General features: G+C 37.4%; 1 protein-coding gene across 2 annotated transcripts in view; it reads right to left on the reverse strand.

Moving 5' to 3' along the window:
- ddx31 (DEAD (Asp-Glu-Ala-Asp) box polypeptide 31) overlaps positions 1 to 16,770 on the reverse strand; it is a 136,550-nt gene that overhangs the window by 15,506 nt on the left and 104,274 nt on the right. For both annotated transcript variants that reach the window (XM_028808571.2, XM_028808572.2), the window contains exon 20: positions 16,143 to 16,329. In XM_028808571.2, coding sequence (XP_028664404.2) covers positions 16,143 to 16,329 — 187 coding nt within the window. The remainder of the gene's footprint in view (positions 1 to 16,142; positions 16,330 to 16,770) is intronic.

The following is a 16,770-nucleotide window of genomic DNA, read 5'->3' on the forward strand; positions in this document are numbered from 1 at the left end:
TCAAACTAACTAGACCTAAGTTAAGATGCCACAGGGAAGCTAGACATCATGTGCACATATTAACTTTCCTGGAAAAGATGGGAGCATGCGATGGAGATAAAAATCACATAGAACGACTTGTGATGGATGGAGGTGAAATGTGAAGTTCCTGATGAAGGCTTTTCATGATGTTCTCCTAAGCCCATCCAATCTGCATTCCTTGGGCCCTGGTGGAGATGCCAGACTGCCCCCTCTGCCCAAAGAAGAAAATGCTGGATCACATTCTCAGAGGCTGTCCGAGGGCTTTAGTGGAAGGTTGCTATAGGTGGCGACATGACCAGGTTCCCCAGACTACCGCAGACACAATCTGTAGTGCAGTCAATAGTGGCCAGAAAGAGATCACTGGGATGAACATCATTTTTTTTCTAACAGTTTTGTTAGAGAGGGAATGAGACCAACATCACCAGGAATATAGTGAGCAGCTGGGTTGCACCATATTTCCCAGGACTAGCAAAGGAGGTCAGACCAATTAAAGTTCACTTCATAGATGTCTCTTAGGCCTGACATAGTGCTCAGGTTAGATTCAACAAGGAACATAGTCATGGTTGAGCTCACAGTACCATGAGAAGAATAAACTGAAGAGGCATCAGATAAGAAAACTGTAAAATATGAAGACCTCATTGGCAACTAAAGATTGGAAGGATAAGTAATGGCCTGTGGAGGCATGCTGTCAGGTTTTCAGCAGTCTTTCTGAAAAGCCTTTACCTCATTTAGCATTATATGATTAAGAAGGAGAAGAGCTATCAGCATTATAGTGAAGACAACTGAGAAAGCATCATGATGGTTCTGGATGAAGAGAGCAGGTCTGAAAATTCCTGCTAGGGCACAGGCTGGGAACTGATTGATCCCAGTTTGGTCACCTGAGAGAGGATGTATGAAAGACACCCAGTGACCCCAGGTAACATCACTGATGGTGTGAAATGAGGTTTCAAGAATAGCTCCCTAGCAACCCATATTACATATATATATATATATATATATATATATATATATATATATATACACACACTGCTCAAAAAATTAAAGGAACACTTTTTAATCAGAGTATAGCATCAAGTCAATGACACTTGTGGGCTATTGATCTGGTCAGTTAAATAGCAGAGGGGGGTTGTTAATCAATTTCAGCTGCTTTGGTGTTAATGAAATTAACAACAGGTGCACTTCAGGGGCAAAAGATTTTGTGACTGATGAAAGGAAAGGAGGGGTTGACTAATATATATATATATATATATATATATATATATATATATATATATATATATATATACACACACACACACACACAGGGGGTCCTCGGGTTACAACACAATTCCGTTCCTACAACAGTGATGTAAACCGTATTTTGGCATAAGTCGAAACACACCCTAGCCTAAGTCACTTACCTATCCTAACACCTTTTTAAAATCATATTCTAGAACATAAAAACACAACTAAGCCACAGAAAAAGGAAAAGGACATAAATATACTATACTGTACACTGTACTGTAGTAACAAAAAAATTAGTGTAAAAAAAAAAAATCCTTACGTTTATTCCTTCTCACGTCTCAATTTTTTAAAGTTTTTATGGGAGTGAGCGTTGTAAACTAGAAATGTTATATGTTGAGACGTTGTAACTCGAGGACTCCCTGTATACTTACTCACCAAAAGAACTGTATTTCCCCCTTAGATACAAATGCTACATCAACAGCACAAGGTATCCACTAAAAAAGGACATTTCAATATATCATTACTTAGGGTAACCAAACACATTACAAAAAAATTGTTCAGAGAACTGAGCCTACCGCTTTATGCAAATTAAGGCCATTACCAGAAGTTAAGTGGAAGGCCGCAAGTTTGGTGAAGCTCAAAGAAAACATGCTTAGCAAGTTTTGTACTTGGGTAAACGCAGCACTCCTTATTCTATCAGATTCTACTTATCCTTCTTACTTAATCCTCACAATGTGGTAACAATACATACCAATTTGATAGAGTGAGGCGATGTTGTCCCCCTTGCATTGCCAGTTGCACTAATTTACATATACTTAGAAGAATGGCGTGCAGGATAGGGGGCCCATGGTGTTGCAGAACATACCATACTGCGGAAATCTGAAGTGTCCCCTTGGAGGTCAGACTGAGATGTGCCTCTACACTGTGGTTCACAAAGCCAAAACAGGGAAGTGGAGGTACAGTGTATTGGCCCACTTCAAGACCTTTGGGTACAACACAAGCCAGGAGTGATGGCACACCTCGGTCCAGTTTAAACACTTGAGCGGCTCAGTAAAAGGTTCCCTCACGGACAGAACACTGAGGTGGTGGACATTGTACACCAACATTACACAACATTATTTATTTCTTTTTATCTGTTCTTTTCTGTACAATGGTTAATACTGCACGAGCCACATAAATGTGCAGCCTGTAAATGTCAATGCTAAATGTAATAAGTTAAAAGTAAACCACCAAATAGTGTGCACTGCTTTTGGCCTAAACCCTTCAAGATTGTGTAATGGTAAAAAAATTATATATTAAAGTATTACATTTAAATCTGATGGAAGCCACCATTTTTACAGGATATGATATAGGGTGAAACAATATGCATACCCAAAATTCCCATTATTCTATATTAATTATCTGTCTGAATTCAAAACAATACAGTTTCCTGTAAAATTGCGTTTTCCAATATTGGTCTTATCAACAAAAGGCAGACTCAGTCACTAGGAAAAGCAAGCATTGATCTTACGGCAGGATGTTTTGCTCAAGGACAATTGTATGTAACACGTGAATAAAAATATTAACCCCTGGTAAAACCAATAAAAATATTATTCGTTCAAAAGTTAGTTACATAGTACTTCTAATACATCCGATTAACCAATGCTACTATAACCAAGGCCAATTGTTTTAGGAAATTCCTAGTTTAGGAATAAGTATCCCATTGTTTTGTAAAACATCAGTTCTTGTGCCAATAAAATAAAAGTTAACTATAGTGGGATTATCAAATGACACCAAAACTACAATAAACAAGTTAGGATTTTTCCGTTAATGATAAAATAAACAAGTAAGGATTCTTCTGTCTTCTGTGTATTCTGTGCTATTCTGTGAGATTTAGAGGTTTACTATTTATTTAAGCAGGAACCTATAGTTTAGCATCATGATTTCATGGTAAAACTACTAAATTGTAAAGGTTTATTAAGTGTTAAGGCTTACCCAACAAATAAAGGTGGTGGACACAATAACCTTGGATTTTATTATGTAAGTCAAGTGTTAAAATTTTTTGTCATATTTATATATAACAATTCTAAGCTAATTTTGATAAGATGCTGTTGGCATTCCAGCTCCGCATGCATCAGGCAGATACCGTTATGCTTCACAGTCCGCCCCTTTCTTCTCATCAGTCACTAAATCTCCCCAGTGGAGACACAGGGTGACAGGTTTCACTCAGTAGCTTTGCCAACAAGCTATAACCTTGACCTTTTAGGCATGCTGGCTCAGTCAATGAGCTCTTTCAGTCAATGGCACACTGCCACTCTAGGCCTGGGCTGTGGCATGGCGGAGACAGGCCACAATGGTAAGATCCATACTGATGGCACCTTGGGCCGAACGTGAGGGAGCCCACTGAGTCAGGATTACAGCAGGAGGTTTCAAATAAAGTAGGCTGTATGTGAGCAGGGCTGCAGACCACCATACCTCATAATCCAGAGTCTTATGTGGATTTGAACTCTAGTTTTTTCAAAGCTTAAAAGAGGAACTTTCCAGCTCTGCTTTGCTTGGACCACATCCCAAAAATTAAACAAACAAACAAAAAAGGATAATCTATGCAACTAGCAAAAGAAAGGAGAGTATAGGATGCCAAATGCAGCACATTTGCATTCTGATCATCATAACTGGTGCCTGGATTTTCTCACACACCAATGGTTCAAGCTGCATTCATTACTTAATCTTATAAAAGATCCAAATAAAATAAACTGCTGAAATAAAACTGAACCAAATAGGCAATGGTGAAAAAAATGTCCAATGTAAAAGAAATAACTTTGAAAAGTATCAAAAGAAAAAAAAAACACAAAATGAATTGCCCAGAGCAACATGTTAGGTAGAGACAGGACTTTAAAAAATGTAATGATGTAAGAGGGCAAAAAACACATTTTCAAACTAGAACTTTATAACGATAAAAAAATTCTATCAAAAAGAGGGGCACAAATTCTCACACATGTACGTCTAGAAGCTGCCAGGTCTTTCATTAATGGGAACAAGTGGCCCTTCAGGTTGGGCTCTTCATGCACATTTACACATGATTTGTATAAAATTCAAGATTCCTGAGATTTTCCAGCGCTATGGAGCATGTGACTGGATTCAGAGATGCTTCACAAGGACTACATCTTAGTTACAATGTTCAGATATCAGTAGAGTAACAGATGACAAAAGGACTATCCAAAATTCAGCAGGGTCTGGTATTGTTTACAGGTCAAGAGAAAACAATGTCACAAGCTAAGATGCTTAAGTCAAAGTGACACCAGCTGCTAAAGTCTACATCACAATAGATGACTTCCAGCAATTTTTAGTTGTAAACTTCATTTACTTAACTTTAGCAAGATGGGAAGCAGTCAGCAGCATGATCATGTGACCATTAGTCGCCTAATATGTCATACCCAGTGACTCACTCAAACTAGTCCACGATTTTCTCAGACAAAATCAAACATGTTTGATTTTGTCTTAAGTTGTACAAGCGGGCTATGTGTGCATGAGAGCTGACAACCAATGAATGCTCCTCCGGAGGTACAATAAATATACAGTAATGCAGCAATAAGGAATATGGAAGGTAGGTGTTTTGAACTCCACAAACTAAAGAGAAGCTTGTCTGTCTTATGTTTTATGTAACACAATGGAATGCAAAAAAAAAGAAAGAAAAAAAAAAGACTGTGTCAAACCCTTCAGTACAGCACCAGCTCTGTCAGGCAGCATGCTATTGGGCTGTGGCAAAAAGGAGTAAGCGTGACTGTGCAGGAAGAACAGCATGCATTCACAAAATCTGATATCTCCAGTAATTTAAACTGACATGGTCCGACAACAAGATCAGCAACTGCAATCGGCAAGTCTGACATACCCAATGACTTGAAGTCGCATAATGTGTCATCAGCTTAACACAATTTCTTTCATACTGCATACAAACAGAACGTGAAAGTCATATAACTGTCAACGAACTCAAGGCAACAGTGCTCTGCATTACATTGAAATAGACTACACTGCACTAACTAAATAATAAAATTAAATTTGTAAAAATCTTAAAAGAATGAATGTATTCATGAAAATACTCTAAAATTTTAAGAGCATTGTCATTTCAAAGATGAGGCTTAGAAAATGAAAGAATATCAGAAAGCTGAATGTAGTTTTAACAATAGTATGAAAAGAGTTTAATGAAGTTCAGCTCAGGCTCCAAAAATGATCAAACTAATGGTTAAATTTTAATTTAAAGATATCTGCTTAGATTGAATGTTCTTGTGGGTGACATGAGTCAACTATCAATACGAAGTAGTACCTAAGGCTTAATATCACCCCTTGCCTTTAAATCATTAAATCAGACACACAAAATCTTAACAAAGATGAAAATTCTTTAGCTTAACTTAATTTAACTACTGAGTTAAATTTTTGTCTCTGTAACATTCTGCTGTTGGTTAATGAAGAAATTTACAGAAAGTCACAGACCAGGAAAAGGATATAAAAATACGCAAAATTACTTAAGATGCCTTGGAGTCCAGATGTCATACCCCAGTTCCCCTGAGCATTTTGTTGCTAGGAAACAGATGGCTACCACATAACTTCTATTTTCGAATTGACAGGACTATAAAAGGAAGTTAACTGGCAAGCAAACTTGCTTTGACTTGAGCTTTGTTTTCTTATATCTGGAATTGTACACCTCTCAGTGTTCACACCTCTCATTTTGCCTTTGATATTTGAATAATGCTCGTGAAATCTTTACTTCCTGATAGTGTGCCTAACCGGCTGCTCAGCGTACAACTTTGTCTTTGTTAATAAATGTACTCAAAAATTTCAAAACAAAATTTTAAAGTAAAGTAAAATTCTGCTTTTCTTATGATGAAAACTTCCTAAGGGGTAATCATAGCTCAAATTAATGCGACAGTTACTCTTATAAGTGGAGGATCCATCGCTAGATCTATATGGACATACTGTCTTTATAAAGTGCAACACGGCTCAAGTTAACTATTAGAAACAGGACCTATAGATAAAGATAATGTAATTAAACAGGAAAACAATGAAAAATATGACTTTGCATTAATTTATTCATAAAAAAATATACTGATACACCATTTCCATATGTTCAACCTTGACTCTTAATAGCGGATACTGTTGCCTCAAGTCAGTGTTTCCTATCACTCCTCCATGCAGAATTCTTTCAGCTGTGCGATGTCTTGAGGGGTGTTTTGCCTGCATAGCCCATTTCAAATCCACTCACAACATCTGACATCCAGGCTTTTGCTTGGCCATTACAGAATCCTCCATTTTTTTCTCTTTAGCCATTCTTTTATTTACTTAGTGTTATATTTAGGGTCATTGACTTGTTTGAAGGTTCACTTTTGGTAAAGCTTCAATCTTTTGACAGATGGTTTGACATTATCCTTAAGCCATCCTTGTTGTTATGAAGAATTCACAGTGGATTCTATGGTGCTGAGCTGCTTAGGCCCAATGCAGTAAAGTAGCCCCAAGCCATAACAGTCCAACCACCATGGTTTCCAACTGCTATCAGGTTGGTCTGGTCAAATACTGTCTTGGGGATATATATTGCCAAACATGTCTTCTGGTGCTGAGGCCAGATAACTCAAATCTTTACGTCATCTGTCCAGAGCACTTTGTTTCAGAAGTCCTGATCTTTACCTCAGTGTTTTCATGGACAAACTTTAGTCTTTCCCTGATACGTTTTGGGGATAGTACAGGTTTCCTCCTGGCACAACTGCCATGTAGATGTAATTTTTATAGTCTCTTTCTAATGGTGGACTCATGCACTTTGATAGCAACAGTGGCAAGAAGTATCAGCAGGTCCTGTCATGAAATTCAGGGGTTCTTAGAGACTTTTTACCATATTTCATCCTTTTGGGCTGGACAAGTTGCCAGTTGTTTGAAATCTGCTCCACTTGTACACAGACAGTGGCATGGTAGACTTCCAATCTGTTTGGAGATCTTTTTAAATCCTCCCAACATTGATAAGCATCAATAACCTTCCTTCTGAAGGCTTCACAAAGCTTTTTAGATCTAGGCACGGTGATAACAAATTCCTTCCCCCAAAAAAAGAGCAAACCAAACTAAATGTCTGAGCTTTAAATAAGACCAGTTCAGATAAGATGCTCTTTAATGATGTTCTAATGATCTGCACCCGATTCTAATTTTAGGTATCTGAGAAAGTCATAAATGAAAGGGTACACTTACTTTTTTCACATGCAAAATATAAATGTACGTCAATTTACATTATACAATGAACTACAGAATTTAAATGTTGCCTGACGTTTGTTTTAGTATATCACCTTTACCTACAGATATAGTTTAAATGAAGTTCAAATCTTTCTATATCAACATACGTTAAAAAAACAAACAATTCATTGGGTGCACTTACTTTTCACATACAGTAATAACTGTACATTCTATACTAAGGTAGCACACAGAAACAAGAACAGATGAGGAAAGCCATTGTATCTTTTATACAAGTACTCTAATTGCCGGCCACGTCCTGAAACCTGAATGTAGTATGAAGTTTTGATATTTAATTTTAAAAGAGTTGGTTAGCTTTATTATGAAAGAATGAAGAACACAATTCAAATGTATCAGTGATTTTTTTTGTATAAATACATTTTGGATTCACTGTCAGTGTAAAATATCAGTTCTTTTCCAGACTTATATGTGTTGCACAGTGGAATCTTATATCTCATTTTTTTTATTTAGAATACCTATAACCAGGTAACGAAACCTCAGCCAAACATAAGCATAAAACTGAATACGTATTGTGCATTTGTTATTCATTTAGTCTTACTTGGTAAGAAGGCTAAAACTTGCTAAAATCTTTTGAAATAGTCACAAAGGTACCAAGCAGTGACATGGATTAAAAACTGTAAAAAAAAAAAAAAACTAGACTAATAATTAGCTGTAACAAAAAATTCTTATTCCTCAATATTATTAATCAAAGAATAGAAAGATGTGGTGTCATACACATCCATGCTAGATGAAAATCATTTGTGTATTCTGGTCTATTATAGTTAAGGCTAGAGGTGTCACCCACTGCACTCGGGTCCCAATCCAGGGGGTTCATCATGTGGTGGGTGCGGCAATGTGCCATCAGTGCATGCTGCCAGCCTCTCTTAGCTACACCAGACAGTATCAAAAAGGAATAGTTAAAAAAAAAAATAAAAAAATTATAGCAAAATTTTAAGAGTTTCCACTTAATACCACAGACCTGTTTAAGCCCACCCACAGTGAAACAAGCTAACTTCAGCTCAGGTTAGCACACCTCTGGGTTGGTGCTTTCACACTGCCTGAGGTTACAAGTAATGTTGGAATGCCAACATGATTAAAAGATCAATATCAATGTATGAATGTACGATCAAACTACAATAATATATGGCATCAATCATGAATATCTTAATCTTTTTCCAAAAGTCATTTTAAAGATGTTTTAAGGAAACCATTTACAAGTATACAATATTGTAAAATTAATCAAAAAATACTTCTTTGTCAGGCAAGACAAAACTGAAATGTTCATTTTGAAAGCAAAAGGTGTGATGCCTAGCAACGACCCAAAAGAGTCCCATCAGACCTGGCAGAGGCAGCATTAGCCTAGGGGGATGCTTCTCATCAGCAGGGACTATGAGGCTTGGCAACATTGAGGGTGGGAAGAGGAATGAACCAAAGTACCTGTAACGCTAACAATGACAACCTGCTGCAGTCTGGTAAAGGACTGGTATGAGAATTCACCTTTCAATAAGACATGAAGCACAAGACCAAAGCTACAGTGCAATGACTAAAAAAATGTAAATAGGCTTGGATTACTGACTTAAAAACTGCTCTCAACAGTGAATCCAAGCAGCTTGGAAGTACTTGAGAGAATGTGCAAAGAAAAACTGGTGAGGGCAGCACCTGTAACCAGTAAACATGCCTTTAGCTTAAAAAAAAAAAAAAAAAAAAAAAAAAAAAAGTGTTGTTACTGGTAGTCTATTTTATGGGTGGCAAAGGTTTGAGCACAAAACATAAATTATGGGACATATGAATAGAATCGATAAGAGGTTACTGAAAACCCTCGCTTTTAAATATGATGACATCAATAAATTGCCAATTCACTCATGCACAAAAGTAACAACTAGAAAAGATAAGACCCCCACATAAACAAAGATTGATGCTCTAGAAAATGTTCAAAATGATCCAAAATTCATTTAATTCATGGAGGACCCTGAGAGCACCATCCCAAAATGCACATCTTATAGGGAGATACCTGTAGTTGCAACTGCTGCCCAAAGTGCTTCATACTGTAGCAAACAATAAACATCAGTATTCAATATGTCATTGTGATCTGTGCTTTAAATTGCACTGCAGACCCATATTTTGTCATTGTTCTATCTTAGGCAGGATTTTTTGTATAACTTAGGTTTATATTGTCTTTTTATTTTAAAATGTCTGTCATATGTTTATAAAATTTTGCATTAATATAGTTATGTTTATGCTTTATTTAGTATCTTTGTGTGATGCATTGTCTCTTACATCCCTTGTGCTTTGTGGGTAGCACCATAAGAGGCGGGGCCACCCTGACTTAAGTGGATCTCAGGTAGTGGTGCACTGAGTGTGTTAGGAGTCTTGTGTGAGTGTTACTATTCATTTATACTTAATAGTTGTCTAATTAATTCTGCTCTGTCTCTGGGTTTTGCGCACGGATTATGTTTTTGAGACTTGTTTATTTTGGATTGCCTTTTAGGTACATCCAACTTGGTCTTTTGAGCATTTTTGTTATTTTTCCTCTTTTTCAGTAATTATTTTATTTATAAAGATTCCTTGTTTCCCAACCCTGCTTTTGTGGCACTTTTTGGAAAAAAGTAAGAACCTTTTTGTTATGGTTCTGACTCCTGTTCATGACAGCTATATTTACACACTGACTTAGCTTGCCAATATGTACACATAAAACACATTTAGTATGTACAAGAGAAATCTCATGAGGGATGCAGTATGAGACATTTAAGCACACAGACCAAGAAATTACAGAAGTGAGATATGGTCTTTTTCAAATATAAATATCCAGACAGAAACAGACTGCTAGAAAACTAATAAAGCAAAAGAGAGAGATGTTTTTTAACTAAAGTTCTTAGAAAGTTTCTGTTAAGACACGGCTAAAGAATATATTTTTATTGGACTCATTTTTAAGCATTTAAAAAAAGATGGTAACAAAATACTACTTGATTCTTTCTATTAAATTGTTATAACATTTGACTGCCAGAACTCCCATCTAGCCTTTGGACATTTTTTGAAAGCCTACTTATTTGGATAACACAGAACAGCTGAGAATGTAGGAACAAGAAACATGTATGTATTGCTGTGGATTCACACCACAAAGAATCTCAGTTTGTAGATTTGAACTGTTGTGAACTGCCTGGTGTCAGCTGTGAACCTGCAATGTCTGGTTTAGAAGCGGTCTGCTTACAACGTAAGCTAAAAGGACAACTCCTTTTCTCATCTTTGCAGAGACTGGTCCTGAACACTGTGAACACAGTGCTTCCTGGTGACATCAGTCGAGCTCTGTCTCTGTCAACCCCAAAATTTTCTGTGCAACGCCGCCACTACACTCTCCAGAGCCAGACTTTACAGGTTCACAACTGACCACTGGCAGTTAACCATAATGCAAATATTCTGACTGAGATGTATTGTGGTGTGACTCCACAGTAATCCTGGTTTCACTACTGGGCCAGCAGTTCTTGTTCTGGTGATCAAGCTGTCTTCCAGCTGCCTCAACAGCTGTTTCTCTCAACATTTTAAACCAAGTCAAGCAAGTGTTCTATTTTTCTTTGATATTTGACTATTTCTTACATTGCCATCTATTTTGAGATCCGTTTGATTGTGGAAGGATGTGGTTGTTAGTTCAGTCAGAAAAAACAATTTTCAGGGAACACATACTCTCTGAAAAATACCCCAAGAATGCAAATTTTTTCTAACATATTTTAGTTTTTGATAACCCAGTGCTAACTTTGAAAATCTTTACTTTTTTAATCCATTAAATATTTAAATCTAACCAGATAAAGTAAGATTAAAAACAGAGTAATAAACGCATTTCTTTTGTACTTTACTTAACTGCAACTTATTTAGAAAGTGTTAAAAACATTACAAGGTTCTATACTGTACATACCGCGAAGCATGTCCACCTAGGTAGGGAAGTGCACTACCAGGATTTCACATGGAAGGTTACATTTTACAGAAAACGTTCAGGCAAGGAAAGGGAAACACACTGACAGGAGAAGAGATACGGCTTATGCCAGTTCAGGAGCGCAAGAGCTGCTAAAGGAGGGATTCTAGTCTGGTGTCCCTGGAGCAAACACTGTGCAACTCTATCTTGGGAGAAAATCCGAGACATGGTTGAAGTGTCCCCAGGATATAGCTTAAAGCCACTTTCATGGCCTGAGGTCCATTAAGTACCATGTCGGTAAAAGATTTGACAGGACCTGGTGACAGAGTACAGCAAGACAATGACAAGAGGGGAAAGGAGTTTGTATGTGGTTCTTTCTGATAGGCAGGTCACACCAACAGGCCGGCATTGAATTTAAGACCCATTTAGGTAAGCACAGATAGACAACAAGGTTTGATTTCAGTGTTGCTTATGTGTGCTTTGTGTTCTCACTTTTGTGTATTCTTCCATGTAGATTACTTAATACAAGTGACATTTCTGTTAATTACTTGTTTATTTGATGCACTTCTAGGTGCAGAGGGTGTTATGAGGGCTTCTTATCTCAATGCTCACTTGTATAAAAACTAAGGTTTTACTGCACATGCACCTAAGTAGTCAATAAAATGCACACGAACATAACATTATTAACATTTCTGGAGCTATATGTTCTATTACATACAGTGGGTACAAAGTATCCGTTTGCAAATTTGATTTACTAATACACGCAGGAGTATCAATAAACCATTAAGACAGCTTTATACTACAACACCCAGGATTCAAACAAACTAAAGGAATGAACAACTGAACAAGTGGAAAGAGAGAGGGACAGAGTAGTAAAACACTCAGCAGGCAAACAAAAGACCCTGAAAAACACACTTGATACCTTGCCTGTTAATGCGTGGTGAATGAAAAGATTTACTGACAGGTGGACAAAAGAAACACAGCGAATCGTCGTGGAGAGGCTAGCTCAGCAAGGCAGGGAGATATTACGATAACAGAGAAATGAAAAGAGGGATAAACTAATACCAAGTAGAAAAGTGAGCAGCCAGATAGGGCTCTCTCACATGTTGTTGGTATTCAGCCATGACACAATGCAGACTCCCTGCAATTACGGCCTGTCAATGGCACATGCTAACCAGGAGCCGGGAATGGAGGAGTTTTGAATTCTAATCACAGGGTAATTTCTATGCCAAAGGAAGGCAGATATTCAAGGAAGAACAAAGCTACGGAAAGAAGGGGACTCTCCGGTAACTGTGCAGCTGTCAGAAGCATCTTTACCTGAAGGTGTCTCATATTACAGTGCCTGAAACTGGCTGCTTCTCCCTTCTGCCACTCTAATGGAGATGGTGGGTGTAGGTTAGCAGTGCTTTCCTACCTTGGCACTTCTCTATGTACTCAGTAATCTCTTTTCAGATTGGGAGGTATGACTGCCTTGTAGCTCAACCCTTAAGCTTGTTTAGCACTGCATTGTGTTACCTTTTCTAAATAGAGGTAAGTGTTTCATATGGAGGAGTATTTGTATCAAATGGCACTTTTTTGAGGTTTTTCCTTCAACACAAGTAAAAAAATAACTTTATATACTATACCTTAAGCATGAATGTGGAACATTAAAACCACATTTGTCAAAAGTAATTTCTCTGCAGGTCCAACACATGTATATTCCAAATGGAAGTCATTTATATTCCCAGAATAAAAGTTTTTCCTCTACTGTACATATTAATAACACAAACAACTTTTCGTGTGTGTCACTGATTAAGTAAGACAACAAATTGTGTTTTATCTAGTCTAATTATTCTGAAATAATGCCCCCAAAGCTTTACTGCATGGCTAAGAAGTCCAAAGGATCATTTAAGCTCATTCTGAGATTAGTTTGCTGGAGAACATCCAGAGGGGGTTAGAGGGTTATGGCAAGTGGCACACACTGGCAAGAACTTCCACTTGGTTAAATATAGAATGAGCTCTGGCATCTAGACAAATGTGGAAATGAATGGCTGTTAATCTGCTGACTGAAGTGCACACATTTGATAGAAAGGTGTTGGAGTTTCAAATATTCAATTCAAATGCTTTTCTCTCAAAATAGACAGATCTCGTTTATATGAAAGAACATGAATCAGAATAAAAATAAGTGAACCTGGGAACTAGTGGGGAATAATTTATTAAACAGTAAATATTTTTACTGGGAATGTGTAACACCATATTTAACCTGCTTTGTCATTATCAATTAAACATAACAGATGCCTCCATGACTAATCAGTGAGGGTCAGAAACACTCATGCCATTTTTCTCTCCCTATGTATAAAAGGTCAATAAAAAGGATACTAATTAATGCTAAGGGTTAATTTTGGATGGTTTTGCATGATGGCAGTCTTAAGCATTTGTACAGGTTCTGGCTTCTTGCCACCCTATACACATTTGTTATAATTACCATATCAATTCAAACACAAAATGGCTTCTAGAGTTATGAGATTGCTGAATAACACAATATTAAATTCTATGTGAGTCATACCTGCATTCCTCAAATGGAAGACCCCCTTGTGTGGATGTAATTGCTACATTTTCTACATTTCTGAGATGATCACACTTAATGTTTAAATAACGCAACATACTCTCCATGTGAGTAATGCCTATATTACTCAAATTTAGGACTCCCTTGTGTGGATGTACCAATAAACAGGGCATATTAACACAGAATGTGTTATGGCTATTTATCTGTGTTATTGATACATCTGTGCATGCAAAACACACACTTATTTTTAAAAGCATCTTTATCCTTTATATAATCCAATAAGAGTGAATAAAGCATAGACATAAAGATAGCACAACCACAATAATGTGGTGTTACTACTAATTCTTTAGGGAGAAATTTCAAGACCCACCTCAACCTTGGAGCCTTGTATGCACTAATACAACATTTTGCTTTAATTATATTTCAACATTGTACCATTTTCAAAACAAAACATGTTATTTGATAAGTGAACAGTTTTAATTTCTGATATGGTACTGGGGATAAATGTTTAATGTGGATGAAAGTGAAGACTCAACATTGTCTGTTAATTTCTCTACCAACAGTATACAATTTTAAAATTTAAAGGTGCCTCAATAGTACTTAAAGAAAAGGGCTGTGCAGCATGTATGAGAAGTCATATGCTGTATGAGTGGCAAAGATGGAACACGAAGGAAAGATGGATAGGACAACAATGAGAATAAACAATTGTATGTACAGAGTTTCAGAGAGGATGGAAAATGCAGAGCTGAGAGAATTGATTTGTGTGACCAGGCAATGCCCTCAATTCTGAGAACCTAAAGGAGATTTTCTGGCACTAGAAGAAAAAAACTGCAATTAGTATGACATTACAATAAAAGGTTGGCAATGTAAGGGCCACACTGAGGCATAACTGCTGTAGGGGTAAAGAAAACACAACAATGTGATTTGGAGATGTGGATTGGAATGCACAGGAAAAAATGGTAAAATGATGCATGGCGGTGAAAATAGAAGTATATGGCATAAGAAAAATGGGTTTCAGCTCTATAGATTAGCAAGACCAAGAAAAGTTAAGAAAATTTCATGGGACAACTGACCAAACTGTATGAACATATAAAATATGATTGTTAAGCCAGTAGAAACATTAGAACATTCTAGACGAGAACAGGCCATTCAGCCCAACAAAGCTCGCCAGTCCTATCCACTTGTTTCTTCCAAAAAAACATCAAGTCGAGTTTTGAAAGTCTCCAACGTCTTACTGTCTACCACACTACTTGGTAGCTTATTCCAAGTGTCTATCGTTCTTTGTGTAAAGAAAAACTTCCTAATGTTTGTGCGAAATTTACCCTTAACAAGTTTCCATCTGTGTCCCCGTGTTCTTGATGAACTCATTTTAAAATAACAGTCTCGATCCACTGTACTAATTCCCTTCATAATTTTAAACATTTCAATCATGTCACCTCTTAATCTTCTTTTGCTTAAGCTGTATAGGCTTAGCTCTTTTAATCTTTCCTCATAATTCAAGCCCTGTAGCCCTGGAATCAGCCTAGTCACTCTTCTTTGGACAAACAATACTGTGAACATCAGATGAACTAATTCTCTTAATTTTGTATGTAGCAATTGTGATGGACAGCCGGCAGTTTAACTAGGCTGAAACCCACAGGATGCTAGATGGCGACTTCCCTGCAGCTTAGCGGTGCCCCGGATTCCCGCAGGGCACTATGGGAGATGGAGTTCGGCTTCACAGCCCTGCTGGGTACCGTGGGTGTTGCCAGGGAATGCTGCAGAGAGACACGGGGACTTCTGTTTCCAATATAGCCCGGTAGTACTCCCAAGTCATGGGGATGGAACCAGAACCAGTACCAGAAGTACTTCCAGGCTGAAGAAAATACAAGTCTCCATCTGACCCGGAAGTGCTGGTGAATCACATGGATGGAAAGACAGAAGCACTTCCGAGTCAAAGACTATATAAAGGACTAGTAGAGACCCAGCAGGAAAGCCGGAGTTGGGAGGTGACGGAGCTGCTGGGAGGAGAGAATTGTATTAGTGATTATTGATTTATTGATTATTGTGGTGCTTTGGGGCACAACATTGAAAAAAGAAGAAATTAAAATTAATTCTTAGTGATTTTATCCTGTGTCTATTGGGGTAAAGGTGAGCAACAGCGCCACCAAGCATCCACTTTGTGACACAATATAAGACTTTTTTAAATCATCATGGCACCCTTACCTCTTTCTTTCTTGCTGCTGCTTGGACTTCCCATCTCGGATGCGCCCATGGCCTATGCTCAAGTTTTGTGGTGCATCTCTGAGTCCAAAACTCTTTGCTGTGTGGCCCAGGTGTAGTTTTTTGATGTGAAAAACATGCTTCAGGGTTGCAGGATATGTGGCATAGGCACGTAGGAAAGACTGCAAAGCTGAATAAAAAAAAAAAGTATTAGGACTAGGGTAGGTACACATCTAAATTTTCTTTTAACTTTTGAATTCTGAGACTTTTTTACATTTGCTATAAAAGAAACAAAGCTGCTGGATTAATTTTGAGAAACATTTAACAAAGCTGTACAGATGCCTCTTATATAAAGAATTTATCTTACATCTCACTGCCCAGTTCATGTGCTATGTTTCTTGAGCTCGGACAATTGTCAGAGTTCAGCTGGTGCAGAAACTGAAGATATTTTCTGGTTGAAAGAAGTACAGTAAATCTATAAAAAGTATTATCATCATCTGAGGAATGTTACATGTGAAAGTCATGTCTAATATGAGAAACCCTGCTGTTGGTTTCCAGCTAGCATGTGACTACTACATGTACCTGCTGCAATATAGTATTTCCTTTGACTGTATTGTCTGGTTTTATGACT

The sequence above is a fragment of the Erpetoichthys calabaricus genome, chromosome 9, assembly GCF_900747795.2.
Source record: "Erpetoichthys calabaricus chromosome 9, fErpCal1.3, whole genome shotgun sequence".
Lineage (NCBI taxonomy): Eukaryota > Metazoa > Chordata > Cladistia > Polypteriformes > Polypteridae > Erpetoichthys > Erpetoichthys calabaricus.